This window comes from Gopherus evgoodei, chromosome 8, assembly GCF_007399415.2.
Source record: "Gopherus evgoodei ecotype Sinaloan lineage chromosome 8, rGopEvg1_v1.p, whole genome shotgun sequence".
Classification (NCBI taxonomy): Eukaryota; Metazoa; Chordata; order Testudines; family Testudinidae; genus Gopherus; species Gopherus evgoodei.
In genome coordinates, this window is record NC_044329.1 from 14,804,325 (window position 1) to 14,822,798 (window position 18,474).

Sequence of the window (18,474 nt, forward strand, 5' to 3'; positions counted from 1 at the left end):
TATCCACCTTTCAATTCTCATATTGATCCCCATCTTTTCCAATTTGACTAATAATTCCGCATGTGGAACCGTATCAAATGCCTTACTGAAATCGAGGTCTACCGCATTTCCTTTGTCTAAATAGTCTGTCACCTTCTCAAAGAAGGAGATCAGGTTGGTTTGGCACGATCTACCTTTAGTAAAACCATGTTGTACTTTGTCCCAATTACCATTGACCTCAATGTCCTTAACTACTTTCTCCTTCAAAATTTTTTCCAAGACCTTACATACTACAGATGTCAAACTAACAGGCCTATAGTTACTCGGATCACTCTTTCTCCCTTTTTTAAAGATAGGAATTACGTTAGCAATTCTCCAGTCGTACGGTACAACCCCTGAGTTTACTGATTCATTAAAAATTCTCGCTAACGGGCTTGCAATTTCATGCGCCAGTTCCTTTAATATTCTCGGATGAAGATTGTCTGGGCCCCCCGATTTTGTCCCATTAAGCTGTTCAAGTACGGCTTCTACCTCAGATGTGGTAATATCCACCTTCATATCCTCATTCCTGTTTGTCATCCTTCCATTACCCCTAAGCTCCCCATTAGCCTTACTAAAGACTGAGGCAAAGTACTTATTTAGATATTGGGCCATGCCTAGGTTATCCTTAACCTCCTTTCCATCCTCAGTGTGTAGCGGTCCCACTTCTTCTTTCTTTGTTTTCTTCTTATTTATATGGCTGTAGAACCTTTTACTATTGGTTTTAATTCCCTTTGCAAGGTTCAACTCTACTTGGCTTTTAGCCTTTCTCACTTTATCCCTACATGTTCTGACCTCACTAAGATAGCTTTCCTTGCTAATCCCACCCTTCTTCCACTCCTTGTAGGCTTTCTGCTTTTTCTTAATCACCTCTCTGAGATGCTTGCTCATCCAGCTTGGTCTACAACTCCTGCCTATGGTTTTTTCCCCCTTTCTTGGGATGCAGGCTTCCGATAGTTTCTGCAGCTGCGACTTAAAGTAATTCTAGGCCTCTTCCACATTTAGATCCACAAGTTCTTCAATCCAATCCACTTCCCTAACTAATTTCCTTAATTCTTTAAAGTTAGCCCTTTTGAAATAAAAAACCCTAGTCCCAGATCTATTTTTGTTTATCCTTCCATCTAGTTTGAACTGAATTAGCTCATGATCACTCGAACCAAGGTTGTCCCCTACAACCATTTCTTCTATGAAGTCCTCACTGCTCACCAAAACCAAATCTAAAATGGCATCCCCTCTTGTCGGTTCTTCAACTACTTGGTGAAGGAATCCATCAGCTATCACATCCAGAAAAATCTGAGCCCTACTATTCTTGCTAGCACTTGTACTCCAGTCTATATCTGGGAAGTTAAAGTCTCCCATGATCACACATTTCCCATTAGTGTTTACTTCCTTAAAAACATTAAAGAGGTCTCTATCCATATCCAAATCAGATCCCGGCGGTCTGTAGTACACCCCAAGCACTATCTCAGGGGAAGCTCTAGTAACTTTCTTTCCCGAATCACAAGGAAGAAGAACCTGAAGTATCTTTCACATTAAGCCAGATATCCTCCTAGGTTTCTGTTGAAATGGTAAGGCTAAATTCTTTTTCCCATTTCAAATTTGAGACTGAGATTATGAAGGTACTGGAAAGTATTAAGCCATCTAAAAGTGATTCCTACAAAGTGACTTTTGCTTACATATTCCTTAACATGTTCTTCTAGAGGTGAGAGTTGAAATAGACTAATTGTCCCCTATCCTGACATGAATCCTTGTGCACAGCCACTGAAAGAAGGAACTGTGAGAACTGGCTGTTATCCTGTTGGAGAACAAAGTCCCCACCAGCACCCACACAGGCACCGCAATTTTCAAAGAGAGTGGGAATGTCTGGGGTAAGGTCCGAGCCCTGACCTTCACTCCCACTTTGCTCCAGCCAGGTCAAGTTGGCAATATGCAGCATCCTCTCCACAGACAGTAGAGTTCCCTCTGAGGTGGGCGCATGCTGAAGGTACGAGGAGGAGGTCTGGCTGAGTTAGTCCAGTTACCGCACAGCCCCCTTCTCCTGCCCCTCCCATGCTCCATGTGCAAGGCACAATCTTGCCTTGAGTGAAGGTTAAAGATGGATCAGAGCTGCAAAGTTCAAATCTGGACAAGAATATCTCCAAAAGTTTGCGGATGGTCAGCAACGGGGTTTTGGTAAGTGCCAATCTCTAGCAAAAATTTCAGGATTGTGCCATGTAGTAGGTTTATTCAAGGAGTGATCTTGCAATACTAACAGCATTAGATCTCTTCCATCTCGTGAGGATTTAGGTTAAATCAATGTTGATGTGTCTACAGGCATCATCAATAGATTTTAACTGCCTGAACCAAGAAAGAAATAATTCCCTGGTCCTCATTAATAGCTTAAGGCAGTTTTGAGACAGACACGAAGAACGATTCCTCCTCTGCCCAGTTTTTATTCTATAATGTAAATAATTCTGAGCTTTCCTAGGAGCACTTATTTATAGAGTTTCGCTCAGATAAAAACATGGGCTGCAGAGGTGGATATCCATGGTTGCAGATATTCGTGGATATCAAGCGGATATCCAAAATTTGCAGGGCTCTAGATATAAAATTTGGATCTGCATCTGCAGATATCCACAGATTAGCAAGGCTCTCTTATTTAAGCACACTGGATAGCATCAAGAGTGCAGGCAAGTATTGGCCAAACCTCCTTATATTGATAAAACCACTGAGCCTCTCTGAGCAGCCACTGCTAAATCTGTCCCATTATATGATGGTGATAAGGATGATTTATTTGTACTTTGCAGACACTGCCCAGGCCCTGGCACAGAAGATTGTATTTTATAGTAATACACATTCACATTTATATGGGGATTTTGATTCCCAAGATCTTTCCAAAGTTAAACTGGGGATGGGAGTGCGGGGTGTAGGTAAAGATCACTTTACCCCCTATTGGGATGCAGCCAACATTGGGATAAAAGACAGCAACTGGTTACAAGTGTATAGCCACATAACACAGCTGATTAGGGCATGACCTGGAGAAGAATACATACCTTGCATTTCAGATTGGCTAGGTCATACAACCAGGTACAATCATTCCTTCCCATATGACTTAACCTGTAGCTCACTCTCTTACTAAGGAAGAAATGAAAGTTGATCTGCTATGAGCTAAAGACAGTGTTTTTTAAAAGCCTAATTACACCAAGTTCATTTAAGAATTTGAAAAATCCTGTCCCTTAATAACCTGTGGGCAATAGTATTTTCTTTTGGCATAAAGAAGCATTAAAAGACATGAAGCCTAGTAATGAAGCAGAGAAGTTGGTAGGATTTAGTAGAAAAAACAGCATCCTGAGAGAGTCAGTTCAATATGGAGAGAAAGGCCTCAGACAATAAAACTTTTGCCACTAAGAACAAAAAGCCTCTTTCCATGACAGACAGTACACACGATTGATGCTGCACCATGTCAGACATGAGTTTGCTCTTGGGATCAGCTTTGCGTGAACTGAAGAGGGCTTTCTATACAAACAGGCTGTAGTGCCCAATATTAATGTTATTGTGTGTCACAGGGTAGGACATTTCTCCGTAAATCTTATTTTGCTGACTGAAGCATGGGTGTTCTTGGCACTGCCACCTATAGTACAGCCCATTCCTCCCTGGCTTTAGAAAAATGAATCATTTATACTTCTCACCGAGAGAAATCAGGCGCCTGGTGAGTTCCACGGCCCTGTGTAAGTCACTGAGCTGGAAGACAGCATAGCTGAGATAGTCCAGGATCTCCACTTTGGTGATGGTTGCATCTTCCCCTTCATCGTGCTGCTTCAATGCCTGCTGCATCCACAGCACCGTATGATAGTAATCTCCTTCATTGTAAGCAGTCTTCCCCATGCCAAAGCAGTCGTCCACTGTCAAAGAAGATCTGTATTTTGTCCCTAAATTTATCAATAAAAGAAACTATAAGTGCTCTTTGCAAATCCTGAGTGAAAATATTTTTGGCTGCGAGATATCTGTAAATACTGATCTTGTTTGAAAAGGTTTTTAAAAGGGGACCCCCTGCCAAGATTTCAGATCCTCTATCACTGACCAAAATCCATTTACCTTAAAGAGTTAAAAGCTGTATCCTGACATAGCTCCATGCGATTATTTCCTGTGGAAGTCAATGGGATTGTGAGCTCTAGCCTACATTCCATCTGTGATACTTACCTGACTCCCAAATAGCATATCTGAGCACTTCATAATCATTCGTATGTTTCTCCTCACCACACCCCTGTAAGGTAGGGAAGTGCTATTATTCCCATTTCACAGATGGGGAACCGCAGCACAGAGAGACTATGGGCTTGTCTACACTTACTGGGGGTTCAACATGGCAACAGCAGTCGATTTAGTGGGTGATGATCCGCTAAATCAACCGCCGTTCGCTCTCCCATCGACTCCTGTACTCCGCCTGAACAAGAAGCGAAAGGGGAGTTGATGGGAGAGTGTCTCCAGTTGACACTGCATAGTGTGGACCCTACGGTAAGTAGATCTAAGTACGTAGCTGAAGTTGCTTAACTCAGATCGATCCCCCCAAACCCCATCGTAGTGTAGACAAGGCCCAATGGTACGACTACACAGCAAGCAGCAGTGAGGCTCAGAGCTGAGAGACTTGGGCTGCTGCTACAGCACTAAAAACGGCTGTGTAGATGTTTGGGCCTGGGCTGGAGCTTGGGCTCTGAACCCCAGGATCAGGGGTGGACTTTAGGGCCTGCGCTCCAGCCCCAGCTGCAATGTCTACACGTTTGTTTTTAGTGTCGCAGGACAAACCTACAGACCTGGGCTCTGAGACTTGCTGTCATGGGTTTTTAAACACCCTGCTCGTTGTCACACAGCAAGTCCGTAGCACACAAGGGAATTTAACCCAGGTTTCCCAAGTCCCAGCCTAACATCCTGCACACCAAGTCATTCTTCATCTCGTTGTGAGCCCTGTGGGGCAAGGGCTATCTCTGTGTATTTGCTTGTACAGCAACTACAATTTCAATGAGAACCTAACCCCTGTTTCTGGTCCTTAGCTACTACAATAATAATTATGACAGGATGAGGCTTCAATTACCGTAATTAGCGTTTTCTTTTGAAAGTAAAGCAAAAGCTTGTGCCCGCAAAAATCTATTTCTACTAGTCACTGAAGACATTAGTTAAAAGACATAACACACAAGCCATCTTGCGTGACCTACGTATGCGCAAATCTGACACCACGATAAGTGTCGCTCACATTCTCAGCCCCACATATGTGTAGTCGGCACAAGAAGGCATATTTATGCTACTGCTGTAATATACTATGCTCTCAAAATCAGCTGGAAAAAATTACTTGGCTTTGGTGGAGATGCCTGCTCTGGGAATGCATACAGAAACTAGAGACAGTGGCTACACTTGCACTCCTAGGCTTAGTGAAAATAATTTATTTGCAAAATGTTATGGATATGACTGGATGGCAGCCTGAGGCTTTCATGGAAACAAAAGTCATGACCTTCCACCAGGATTTCTCAATCATCTTCACAGTATGGACCTTATCTTAATTGTGAGAGTGTCATCGCCTCCCACTGCCAAGTAGATAACATCTTTATGGCAGTAGCTGATTACAGGGAAAGGTAGTATTAGGAAATTATACAGGATAATTGTAGCTGCTCTTAGTTTGATTTAGCAGCTGGATGCATGAAGAAGCAAGTACTCAGACATTTGGGAAACCTCCTTTTTGAACTGGGTGATAGCCTTAAAGGCCCTCTCCCTTTCTCTCTCAGCAAGCCCTTTAAGTTCCACTGGTCCAGCTTCAGCAGGGCTGACCATAAAAGTCTTTAAAAAAATAGAGCACTCAAACCAAAAGAACCTTGACAGCCAAAGTCCTTCCGCCTGGTGTCTCCTGGGTGGTGGGGTTCCATTCCCCTTGCACTGCCTGGAAAGGAGATGCTGGGTCATCCCTTGCCCTCCTGGGGCTTGACAATGCACTGGCAAACAGATTGTCTCTATTTCTTCCCAGTGAGAACGGGGACCCTTTTGTTTCTGACCAGGGTGTCAGGGTTGGTTTGGTGACTGACTGATTGAGTGGACGCGAGGAGAGCCTACCCTCACCGTATACCACAAGGCTCCCGGTCCCAGGCCTATAAAGAAAGAGCAACCTAGTTTTTCCCCAGACACTAACTACCCCTTCTCAGGGCCACTTCTTGTCTCCCAACACCTGCCCTTTTTCATTTCCAGGCCCTTGTTTGCTCCAGAATTCCTGGAATGGGGTAGTCCAATTTTAAAGGGCCAGTATACGCCATTACTCACAAACTTGTCATTTCAATGCATGTGTCTGTGTTCACAGATGTTAAGGCCAGCTACAAATTAAGATCTCCACTGGATTAGACCCAATTTCAACTTGCAACCTGTAGTACACAATGCATGACACTTTCCACTGCTCTTCTAAGCTTGTGTGTATAATCTGAACTTCTGTCTGCAGGGCCCCCAGAAAATTTAAAACTGGGGACTTTTGACATTGTCAGAAGAAGACATACCTTAAAACACTATGCTAACTATCTGATGTGTTACTATAGAAATTATATTAGATGAAAGGAGGGATTATCACTAGTGCTCAGAATTGGCCAGACTGTGCTCCCACTGCAGTCAACAGCAAAACTCACAGCAGAGCAGAGTTAGGCCAATGCTGAGCACAACTGAAAAAGGTTAGAATTAATAACTAAAGATCTTTTAAAAGTGGAAAGGCAGTAAGAAGCCCTGATTCCTAAAGTTTTCATTTTATTCTCAGAGCCTGACACTCAATGACTGACTGATAATAATAAGAACTATAAAAAGGAGAGATAGGAGACAGGTTAGCCATTTTCTGGAGGGATTCCTGTCATATCTGCTGATGAGCTGCTCAATGAAAACTGCATTTAAACCACTTTATTATTTGTTTAGTTTGTTCAGAATGTACTAACTGGTGCAGAATTTTATTCCATTTAAGACAAATACAACACAAGGTTTCAAAACTCTATCCATCCTTTTCTGAATAGGGGACAAGCTAATGAGGAAAATTTTCAAGAACAGTAAAGACTTAAGAGCCTAAATCCCACTGACTTTCAAAAAGATTCAGGCTTGCAAGTGCTTCTAAGTGCCTTTTGAAAAGGGACTTCTCAGCTGCTTTTGACATTTTTGCCCAGTCTCCTGAAACGCTGCCATCATGAACATGTCAATAAAAATCACTTCTTTAATACAAGCTGAATCTTCAAGCAGAGGTGGCTGCTGTACCATTACCTGGTAGTTTTCCCTTAGACATGGTCTCAGGGTCCAGTCTGTATGTGTCCTGTAGACGCATCAGAGCCTTAGCAGCGCCTGTCTCATCTTCCTCAGTTGGGAAGAACTGGCGTTGAACTGTGAGGTTCGCGATAAAACCTTTCCGTTAAAAGAAGAAAACAGTTAACTCCACAACTCAGATGCATATAATTAATACCAGACTGGCCCAGGATTGGGAACATGTGTTTTGTTTTGCAACACATCCTCAATGAGAATCAAACAGTGGAGATTTAAACAAACAGCTCTCTTGTCAGACTCTTCAGTTATATGCATATCTTGGCTTAAAGGCAAAGCTTATGAGCGCAAATCAGAGGCATTAACAGAAGATGCTCAGTTCTCATGTGATGTGCCATTAACAAAGTAGGGTGATGGATATTATAGCCTCAACCTAATAATTTTCATTTTCCCTTAATGCCTTTTTCTAATACCCCTCCCGCTCCCACAATATCCTCCCTCATGTCTCCTTTGGCAACATTCCACCAAGGCAGACGCAGGATCTTAACATTATCGGCTGAACCTTTGCAGGCCTCCAAACTTTGTGAACTTCAAGCATCTGCTAATCCATAGGAGTTCTGTGAGATGTGAAGACCTCAGATGACCGAAGAGAGGCTCCCAGACCTTCCCAGATCCCATTGATGACATTTCAAAGGAGGTGTTTGGGGAGAGACTGTGTACTTATCTCACTTTAGTTTGGTACGTGGGCTGAGCTTCAGGCCTGATTATGTATTTTCAAACTGCTTCAACCCATCTCTAACAAAGAGTGAAAATGTCAGAAAGTAAAGAAACTTAGGTCAAGTTAAGTGTTCATCTGGGGTCTTCTTAATAGCAAAAAATGAAACAGAGAGGGCTGGACCAACATCACACAAGGTGTAAGAGCAGAGCCACAGTGCATTCATTTTAAAAGGGATACTCTCAACAGTCTCTCTGTTCTTCTTTCAACACAGTAGTTAACAGAACAGGTTGCACAAAGGAAGAACTTCAAGTGCATTATGCAAATAAATTTTAGCATTGAGCTATCCAAAATTAAATGAAAGGTTGTAAATAATAATAAATAATAATAAGGGAAGAAAACGAAAGTTCTGACGTCCATTTTAAGTATTATGTCAATCACAATAATATTGATTTTACAAAATATTACAGAGAAATCTTCAAGAGCAAAATTAAAGACAGGGGTAAGTGCTCAGTGGAATCAGCGATCTAGTCGTTAGAAAAGTTCACAATTTTATTTCTTCCAGGACAGCTATAAAACTCTTGGCTGAACACACAGACTTCAAAGCATCTAAAATTTTAGCATAAGCAGAATGGAAAGAGAAAACATGCAGTGGGGTTCAAAGAAAAATATTTCCTCCTTTTCTTCTTTCACTTGCAGAAAGTCCAATAAAAATAAACTGACATTAAAAATGTTTAAGTTTAAGGAAGCAAGATTAAGACAGGTTCTCTGTGAAGAAAATGCAGTAAGAGGCAGGGTTAGCTATGGAACCTTTTAGAAGGATAAACTCCTGAATAATAGAGGAATATATAGACATTAAGTCTATAATGTTTGCCAGCTGTTTATGTCAGAGCAGATCAGAAGCCCCTGGAGATCCAGTCTGGGCAGCAGAGTTTGATTCTTAAGTCTTTCTATCTTCTGATCCAAAGGCCAAGACAGGCCAAAGACTAGAGGCACTATTGCTGGGGAGGGAAAAAAGAATAAAAACAGATTGGGAAGACTGAGTGTGATAAGACCTCTCTTATAAAGCCAAAGTCTCAAGACAAAAAACACTTTAAATAAAAATTGTCCTAATAGTTGGACCTTTCAGTATATCATATTCTTCTTCCTTCTGCTTGATGTTTCTAAAATAGCATGAAGGGCTTCTGCCATAATCAAACTAATGGCACTGCTTCTGCGACAGATCAGGGTATTGACCAAAGGAAAATGTTTAATGGTAGCTGGGGAGTGGTGAATGGTAGGCAGTAAACAAGTTATTTATTAGTTTATAAGCTTCACACAACTCAGGCAACAGTATTCGCAACAATTAAGTTTGCAGATTTCCAGTATATGAGCAGGGGAAGGAGAAAGCAGACTTGCAGCAAGTTACAGAAACTATTTTCTTCCCTTGAACACCTTACCACTTGTTGAGTCCTGAAGAACTAGATTCTCTAATTCCAGCCAATCAGTGTTTAAACGCTTCACCAATTTATATGCATTTACTGGGTGTGCAAGATAACCTTCTGGGTCGGAAGCTGATTTCATAGTCAGTGCATCCATTTTTTCAGCCCAGCTGGAAAAAGAATAGCATGTCTCAATCTGAGATCATTTTATGAATGCATGTCTTCCCTACTATCATCATATCTAAAACGGAATTGCTCCTTTTGCTATATATAGCCAGCTTTCTTTGCTATATATAGCCAGCCACTTACTTTTAACTCCGTAAGGGTGAATCATGGCACAATTGATTTTTTTAAAATATAAAATAAAATATAAATATTTCCTACCTTTAAGGCTACTGGGCACAAATCTTATTTGCATTACTGTCTCAGCCAACAATTTATATCATGTTGAATTTTGAAAAAGATACATAGTGCAAGATGAACTACACTGTAATTCTTAAAAGGTCACTCTCATTTACATCACACAAACACTACAGAATCTGTTTGCTTTTCCAAAAGCTGTTCAGGCTCTTATGGGAGTCATCCATGCACACCGATGGGAAGACAGACCCTTAATTCTTCAAGTTATTAGGATTCTTTTCTTCTAACAATAGGTTAATGAACATAGTTTCATCATATGCTCATGCAGAAGTAAGTTGCCAAAATCAAAAATGATAGTGATGAGTCCTAATATTCTTTTGAGTGTCATAGATGAACTCTTTTTTTAGTCCAATATATGGTTCTTTACTAATGATACAGTCGTGCCCTCATCCCTCTCTTTATCTGATCTCTTAGCTGAACTATGGTGCATGCACCAGAGCTTCAAATTTCTCTCTCCAATATGCAGTGGGACCTAAGCACGCTACTGAGGCAAAACTAACAAGTGAACAATAAAAGAGCTTTGCTCTAAGCAAGATCCTTGAGCATAGTTCATAAGCTTTCACTTGCAAGCTTGCAGTTTCATAATCAGTGGGTCACCAATGTAATAATGGTTCCAACTAAAGTAGAGATAATTTAGTACAAATTTATGCAATTATCCCCAAGTTGCTCATGTATTTTCCGTGTATTATAATGTTCCAGCTCAAAATGGAATCCAAAACTACTAATTCTTCAGACATACTTTAAAGAGATCCTGTCAGATTAAAACCCACGTACCCATCAAAGCAGATTACTTTACCCAGGTTCCTAGTAACATTCTTTAGATTTTTCATATTCTTTCAATTTTAGTAATTTAATTTTCACTATTTACATTGTTTGGGGTTTTTTGCTGTACAAAAGGAGGGCCAAATTTTGATACTCTTAATCACCTTGAGTAGACTCTTACTTCATAAACAGCCCCAGTGAAACCAGTGAGACCAATTGAACAGTAAAGTAACACTTTAAGTGAGTAAAGGTGGCAGAATCTGGCCTGTATTTTATCATAATATGGCAGTTTCATTTTTGCCTATAATTAGTATCTAACGAGCTCTGGTTTCTTGTTCTCGTATATTAGTAGAATGCTGCAACATTTAGGCTGCGAACACTGTGGGGGATTTTTTTAATTAATTATTTCTATTTAAATTAAATTTCAGCTGAAATTTTAAAACATACACAAAAGACATTTCTGCTGCATTCATGCAAAAGTTTGTTGTAACAAAAACCTACATTTGAAATCTAAACTGACCTGACCATCTCCGTTTAAAGGAAAATATATTGACTGGATTTCAAAACATGTGAGGGATGTAGATTACTTTTCCCCTAATGGCCAAATTTTCAAGAGAGCTCAATAGCTACTGAAGCACTTAAATGAAGTGGCAAGATATTCATAAATTCTCAGTGCCCAGAAGTTCCCATTGAGAATAAGCTCTGAGCACTTTAGAAAATCTGGCCCCAATTATAGGTGAATAGCACTTCTAAAATCTATCCCTGAAAAAAATGGATTTAAATCTTTTACAGAACTATCTGAGTGTTGTTTCTCTATCTGTGACGCTGTAATCCCTATTCACAAAACACATGCCAACACTCAATGCTCTGGGTGAACTTAACTTTTTTCTTTTTTAAATAGATGAATAGTAACAAATTCATACAATTCGCTTTCAGGGACATTTAAAGAGGGGTGATCAGCAGGAACATCTCAGCTGTTATGTACAAGGAGACAAGTGGCTTCTGAGGCAGCCAGGGCCCAGAATATATAAGAATTTATAGATCCGAAGCCACCTTTAGCTGCACTGGAAGTAAATATAAGGTCAGTGCAGCATGGAACACATGGGGTGCAAAGTGCTCATTGTAGGTCTGCTAAACAAGCAGCCTGCCATGTTCTGCCTTAAGGTTACTGCTTCTGAGTGGTCTATGAGGGTAGTTCACCCATAACATGTTGACACAGTCCAGCTGAAAGGGGCACAGATAACTAGGGCAAAGTCTTCTTGCAAGAAGAAATGTTCCGACATCTCAACTCATGGAAAATGCACTCTTGGCCATTGCCAGTACTTGAGAGGACAACAGGTCCCTCTCAACCCTGCTTTTGCTGGAATAAGCCTCAGCCTGCTTGCACTTATTTATCCCTCTGCCTTGGTCAGGCACTGGGGAAAGCAGTGGCACTACTATCTAGGCCAACAAAAGAGAGACGGAGAAAAGATGATATTGTAAATTCAACATATATAATATGGAGAAGTGCAGATTTGTTATGCAATCCGTCCCCTTACCTTTTAATCTTAGAGAGTTTAGATTCTTCTGCTTGAATATATTCCTTTAAAGACTGCACCAGATCTTTCTCTGCATAAATCAGGTCTGTCATCTGACCTACAATGGAAAGAGACATTTTACTACACAAGTAAAACAAGGGACTACCCTTTCCCATGGGCAGAGGGGAAACATCCCAGATACTCTACAGCTAGTAAAACTGCTTGAAGAATCAACATATTCAGGCTCAAGCAATTTACTGCTTTGAAGCTAAAATGAGAAAAGCCTAGAGACTGAGACACTGAATTCCTGTTAAAACCAGGTGTCCAAATCCTCTAAGTGGCTTTGAAAATGTCAGCCTTAATGTCTTCTGGAGGAACTTTGCTGTGACCCCTTCATTGCCTTTGAATGATTTTAATATTAGTTACTTGCACCTCTGTGCAGACAAAAGAGATTTGACATAATTAGAGCTACAACCAACACAGTTAGAGGTCAAAATAATTGCCATGGCTTCTGCTCTGCATGTGGACACAGATTAGGTCATAGTGCTAGTTTATTAGTCAGTGCCACATGCACTAGTTAGAATTGCGGTTCCTTGGTCTGGGGCTTGCAAATGGTAACTGTGGAAACAACAAATATAAAAGACTTACAGTCTGACGCTCGCAGTCTAACCAATGTGCAGACAGTCTCCTAACGGAGATTGCTAGTATACAAATCTTACTTCAGTTTGTTTTACACATGAGAAGCCCTTGATTTTTTGTCAACCACAGCTGAACACGCACACAGATGATTTGATTAGACTGACAAACATAGCTGCAGATTTCTTTTCTGCATTACCAAGTAATTATGACTGAATTATAATTAAGTAGCAATCCTAGGTAAAATCCAGAAATGAGTTCTGTTCAGCCTGGGTCAGACTGGCAAATGGAGAAATGTAAGACAAGAAGGTCATTCACAACAACGGCATATCAAAAGTTATCTTTAACTGCCAAGAAAAAGAAAGACTACCAAACAATAAGTTTCTACCTATTTTCCTCACAGACATTTAAACGCAGCTTAGAACAATCTGTTTTGTATGAGACTCAATAGGTTTTCTTCTGACTGAGGAATTTTACAAAATAAAGCAGAAGTCTACTCAAGGCATGATGCCTGTCCAGTGTAACTCCAGTGATTTAAAGGGGCCATAAATCTTTTTGAAGCCATTAAAATCACAACTGAATATTGAGCACTATTCACAATATAGCATTATAGATACAGAAGCATAAGTCCCACTGAAAGTTAATAGGACCTTGTCCTTCTCAATCTCTGAGGTGCTTTTGAACAATCTACCTGCATAAGCAACAGTGTTCTGAGGTCTGTATACTGAGACAGTGCTATTAAACAGAAGAAACTAAAGCAGCTTGGGCTGGAATCACTAGTCTGATTGTTTTCAAAGTTTCCAGCTATTCTATGTGACAGTTCTGATTAATTTACTGTACAATTTATAGGAGGACTTGAAAAGACTTGTTTTAAAGTGGGAGGTGGGGGGCAAAAATCACGATTTTATTTTTGCCCTCTTTTTGCACCCAGCATGTGCAGTAACTGACATCTGTTGCAAAACAGCTTAAATTAACTCTCATTGCAGAACACTGTTTGTTTGTTTTTTAAATCAGGTCACACTGAAGAGAGGGAAGCAGAAACAATTCAGCCATAGTATAGGAACTCCACTTTAATCATACAGGTAAAATACATTCTGTAACTTTTCATCTGTGTGCAGTTCAAAGCAGGTAATACAGATTTACTAGAAGCAATTATCAATCCTGCCTGTGGTTCATATTCATCTGTCCATAAATGGACTTTTCAAAAACAAGCTATTTAAGCTGGGCAATGTGTAGGCCCAGTCATTGTATCCGAGGTGAAAGAGAAACAGTCATAATGATATTGGCAAGAAATGCTAGTGAATTTACCATGAAGCTTTGTTACATGTTGTTAAATTTCATGTGAAGTAGTGTGAAAAGGATACAAGTCATCACTCTTGGTGTATTCAAAACTACCATATTAGGCTCCCAAATTCTAAGAAGTTCTTACATGTAAAAAAATTTTTTTTAACTAAAAAGGTTTCCTAGCTATTCAGTGATTTAGCATTAAACCTTCAGGTAAGGTTTAAGCGCCATGCTCAAGCCAGAACAGGTACGCAATGCCAATTAACAGCAAAGAATGAGTCATCTTTTCCCTTTGCATGTTTTATTCAAAACTGAGGCCTTGTCTGTATGAGAGAAATCTGCACCAGTTTGCTCATTACTGGTGAGGCTTAAAGGGAGTAAGTGGCCCCGGCACAAATCCTGCTCTACACTATTGCATTAGGCTTGCAATGGTGTAGCATTCTCTAACGTAAACACTGTCTGATGGGATTACAGTGTGAGGCTTACCAAAAGAGAACCTTTTTTGTGTACACTAGAGAATTTTATACACTTCGCTCCAACATCAGGTTATTTTGTACTGACTCTTTCCTTACCAATAGAGGTGAAAAATTCAGCTTGCGTGTGCCATGTGCAGCTAATGCAGGTCAAGAGCAGTGATAGTATCCAGGACTTCATCTTCAACACGGTTGGGATCTACAGAATATTAGGAGAGGGAAAAAAAAACTCGATACCCTGTGTACAAATAATTCTCAGATACCCTAATGAGGATGAGTCAAAAAATCCCTAATTATAATAGAAAAAGGATCTAGGTGAGTGGTGGGCAACCTGCAGCCTGTCAGGGTAACCCGCTGGTGGGCCATGAGACCATATTTACATTGACCATCCGCAGGCACAGCCGCCCGCAGCGCCCAATGGCCGTGGTTCACCATTCCCAGCCAATGGGAGCTGCGGGAAGTGGCGGCCAGCACATCTCTTGGGGAGGGACTGGCCTGATAACCCAGGGTTGTGAGTTCAATCCTTGAGGGGGCCACTTAGGGATCTGGGGCAAAATTAGAACTTGGTCCTGCTAGTGAAGGCAGGGGGCTGGACTCAATGACCTTTCAGGGTCCCTTCCAGCTCTATGAGATAGGTATATCTCCATATATTATATTATATATACTTCCCGCAGCTCCCATTTCTCAAAAATCCCTTCCTCAAATGTAAAGGCTCTGTTATTCAAAAATACAGCCAACAGGATGATAGCTGGCATCCCCCTCGTGACCACAGCTGGAAACTCGACAGTAGTACCATTGTGTACTGCCCATGCAAGGCCTGGTTTGCTCTGTATAGTGACAGAAATAAGGCAGGACACAGAAGAGATGTACCTGTCTCTGAAAGGAAATGAGATCAAGTGTCACACAGATTCCAGACCTGGAGGAAGTTTTTGTTTTTTTAAACAAGAACAGGATTAAAAGGGTGAGGGGTTAGCAACTGGAGAGGTGCATTTCAAGGAGAATGGTATCCTGGGAAGAAGTGTTGCTCTCACCCCTATTCCAATGTGCTGGGACTCAAGATCGCAAAAGCATCATTTAAAAAAATTTTTAAAAAAGTACTAGTCAAGTATTTAAAATCAGAATGTTTTATTTTTATGCACCTGAAGCTAATTTTAGCAAAAGCAAATTCTTTAGACTTCAGTGATGCAGTGTAACGCCTCTGCATGAGATTAAGGATCTGATATTTCTCCCACTAAAGTAAATGGCAAAACTCCCTTTGATTTCAGTGTATGATTTTGAGCATTGGTTTTGCCTTTGATTCACTTGTGAACTTAACCTCTGCATGTCTGTTTTCCCCACCCACGTAAAGCATGCACCTCGCAGGCTTGTGGAGAGAATTAGCTCTGCCCCTCCTCACTTACCCCTCTACTACCAGCCTCTCTTTCTGCTCCAGCCGCATGGCCGCTTTCCAGCCTCTCCCCATCCAACAATCAGGAGCTCCCATGCAGAGTTGGGCTGAGGACTAGTAGGGGGGAAGACTGGCTGCATAGGGCGTGCCACCACTTCACGCTGGAAAACAGGGCACAACTTGCTGAAGGCAAAAGCCCAACCTACCCTCACGGTCTTCCATGGAGTGCATGACAGAGGATATGGGAGGGGACCAGGATGCAACCAAAGCAGGCTGAATGGCCAATGGCAGCGGGCAAGTGAGTTAGGAGGACCGAGTACCCTGCAGGAGGGCACTCTAGGAACTGCAATTAAATTGGTGTTAAATCCCGGCCACTGAACACAGTGGAAGTCTGTACTCTATGTGCAATCTGGAGGTCATCCTGCATGAAGATCTTTCTGGGAACTGACTGCTGCTCACCACAAATGCCTATCACAGCCAGCACGCTCATTGCAAAGACTCAACAAACCTCAAAATTACCTTAAAAAAGGGGGTTACTTTAGACTCATCATAAGCTATGGACTCTCCTGTTTGCAATTGTTCCTTTTTGTGCCCCATCTGATATGAAACAGTTTGCAAATACAACCTGCTTTGAAAATACAATACCCCTTCAACGATATAGAAAAACAATGACTACGACAAAGAGTCACTTAAGATTGTACACTTACTGCAAAAACCCAGGACAAAGTGCCACTGCACTGCTCTAACACTAAGAAACCAGCAAACAGCAAAGTAAGATGATTCAATGCCAAATGCTTGAGCTAATACCACAGTAAAGGATGAAGCTGCCTTGCAGAGAACCATTTAAATGCCAGTTCCGTTTTCTGCTGTTTATATTATATTCATAAACTATTGTTCAGTTTTTAGAACAAACCTCCCCGCATCCCATTTGCAAATCCATTGGAAGAATCTGAAATATTTACTGCAATATGTATATCGAGTGTATACATGTGCAAGTGTGAGAACATCGTCTCAATTGCATCATGCTGAATATTTTTTCAGTGCCATGTGTTTTACAGCTGTTATGTTTCAGACACATGTTTTACTGCAAAGCTAGTACACAGGTAATTGGAGCACTAAGCAAAGCTGAATGAGTAGTGCCATGAAGAGGTCTGCCAATACTAAAAGCCACTATAAGTGATATAGCAGAACAGAACAGTGAGTCAAGAGCACTCAGAAGATACATACACTGGGATATATTAAACCCTGGCTGTCCAGCTGCATAGCTTGTTCTTGTTTCCCAGAGTGTTTTTCTGGATTCATCACACACAGTTTGGCCAAGTGACTATGAACGAATTTTCCACTTAAAACAGTATAACCCTCCATTCCCTATTCCCAACATTCTCTTGTAGTTCAGGACATCTGCCAAGAATAATAAAATTTACCAAACCTAGCAGCTTTGCCATCACACACAGAGAAAGAATCAGTAAACAGGAACGGTCAAACACAGAAATCAATTCTTGCTTGAACAAGAGAAAGATACCTGTCTGTAGGGGTTTAAATATTGTTTACACGCGTTCTCGGCACAGCTGCTACATCTCAAACACCAGAGCCAACACCTCCTCACTGCAGCCTGAAAACAATCCTTGCAAATATGTTTTTGGAGAGAAGACTGTACACCCACACACATTACAACTCGAACATCTTAGGGATTCAGAAACCCTGTAACTGAGACCAAGACACTGGGCTATAAAACTAACCTGTTTGTTCAAGCCGAAAAGAGAAACACAAAACTCTGGTTTTCAAGAAATGCTTAGAATTCAGCAATAAGGAAAAAGTTATTTAGGGCAACTATTTCCCATATGTACACCCTTTCTCTTAGGCTGGCTTTGTATCAAAATGATCTTTGAAAGCAGAAAATGTCACATTCGTTGAAGCAATATTTAGGATTTCCTTTTATTTGCTTAAACTGTCTAACCTTCACCTGTAACAGACTTGGGAAAGACTTCAAAAGCATGTTCTTATTGGCCCCAGTTCATCCATAGGCCTGTGCAAAGCCCAGTGCAATAAGAAGAGGAGATGCATCTTGTATCTGCCCTGTGCCCTGTGCTGGGGCTACTGAATGACAGTTTGATCCTGGGTGCAGTTTAGGGCAACTGTAACCAAGCTGTCACGGCAAGTGTTGCTGGCAGAGGGACTCTGGGAGGCATGTTTTCCCAACAACTGATGCCTATTCCCCTACCTCATTTGAGGTATGGTTCTGATCTCTAACTGGTGAGAATCAGATGTAACTCCACTGAACTCAATGGAGTTGCAGAACTGTAACACCAGTGTAGGGGCTATCAGAATCAGGCCTTAGTATCTTGAATTTTTCCTTCCACCCCAAACACCCCTCAATAACTGCTGTCAACAGTCAAACCTAAATGATGATGTGCAAACACTTGGCTTCTCTGTAACTGCTCAATCTCAGTGAATCACTGTTCCTCCTGAGAAGAATGCTCTGTTGTACTTCTGAAACTGCTGCCAGAAGGAAAGAGGCTTTCCTATACAGTCAGGAGTAGGAAGGCCGCAGAGGAGGCAGGAATAGAATTCTCTTCCCAAGTTACAGAACTGAATTCTCCCCATA

General features: G+C 41.2%; 1 protein-coding gene across 7 annotated transcripts in view; it reads right to left on the bottom strand.

Moving 5' to 3' along the window:
* The window catches only part of P4HA2 (prolyl 4-hydroxylase subunit alpha 2), a 52,247-nt gene that overhangs the window by 24,800 nt on the left and 8,973 nt on the right, over nt 1–18,474 (bottom strand). For 4 of the 7 annotated variants that reach the window (XM_030573555.1, XM_030573553.1, XM_030573554.1 and 1 more), the window contains 5 exons: nt 14,582–14,681; nt 12,111–12,207; nt 9,409–9,560; nt 7,261–7,398; nt 3,687–3,926 (listed from right to left, as the gene is read on the bottom strand). In XM_030573555.1, coding sequence (XP_030429415.1) covers nt 3,687–3,926; nt 7,261–7,398; nt 9,409–9,560; nt 12,111–12,207; nt 14,582–14,663 — 709 coding nt within the window. In that variant the 5' untranslated portion in view covers nt 14,664–14,681. Of the gene's footprint in view, nt 1–3,686; nt 3,927–7,260; nt 7,399–9,408; nt 9,561–12,110; nt 12,208–14,581; nt 14,682–15,882; nt 16,031–18,474 lie in introns of all 7 variants that reach the window. The other 3 variants (XM_030573557.1, XM_030573558.1, XM_030573559.1) reach the window with 2 other exon arrangements.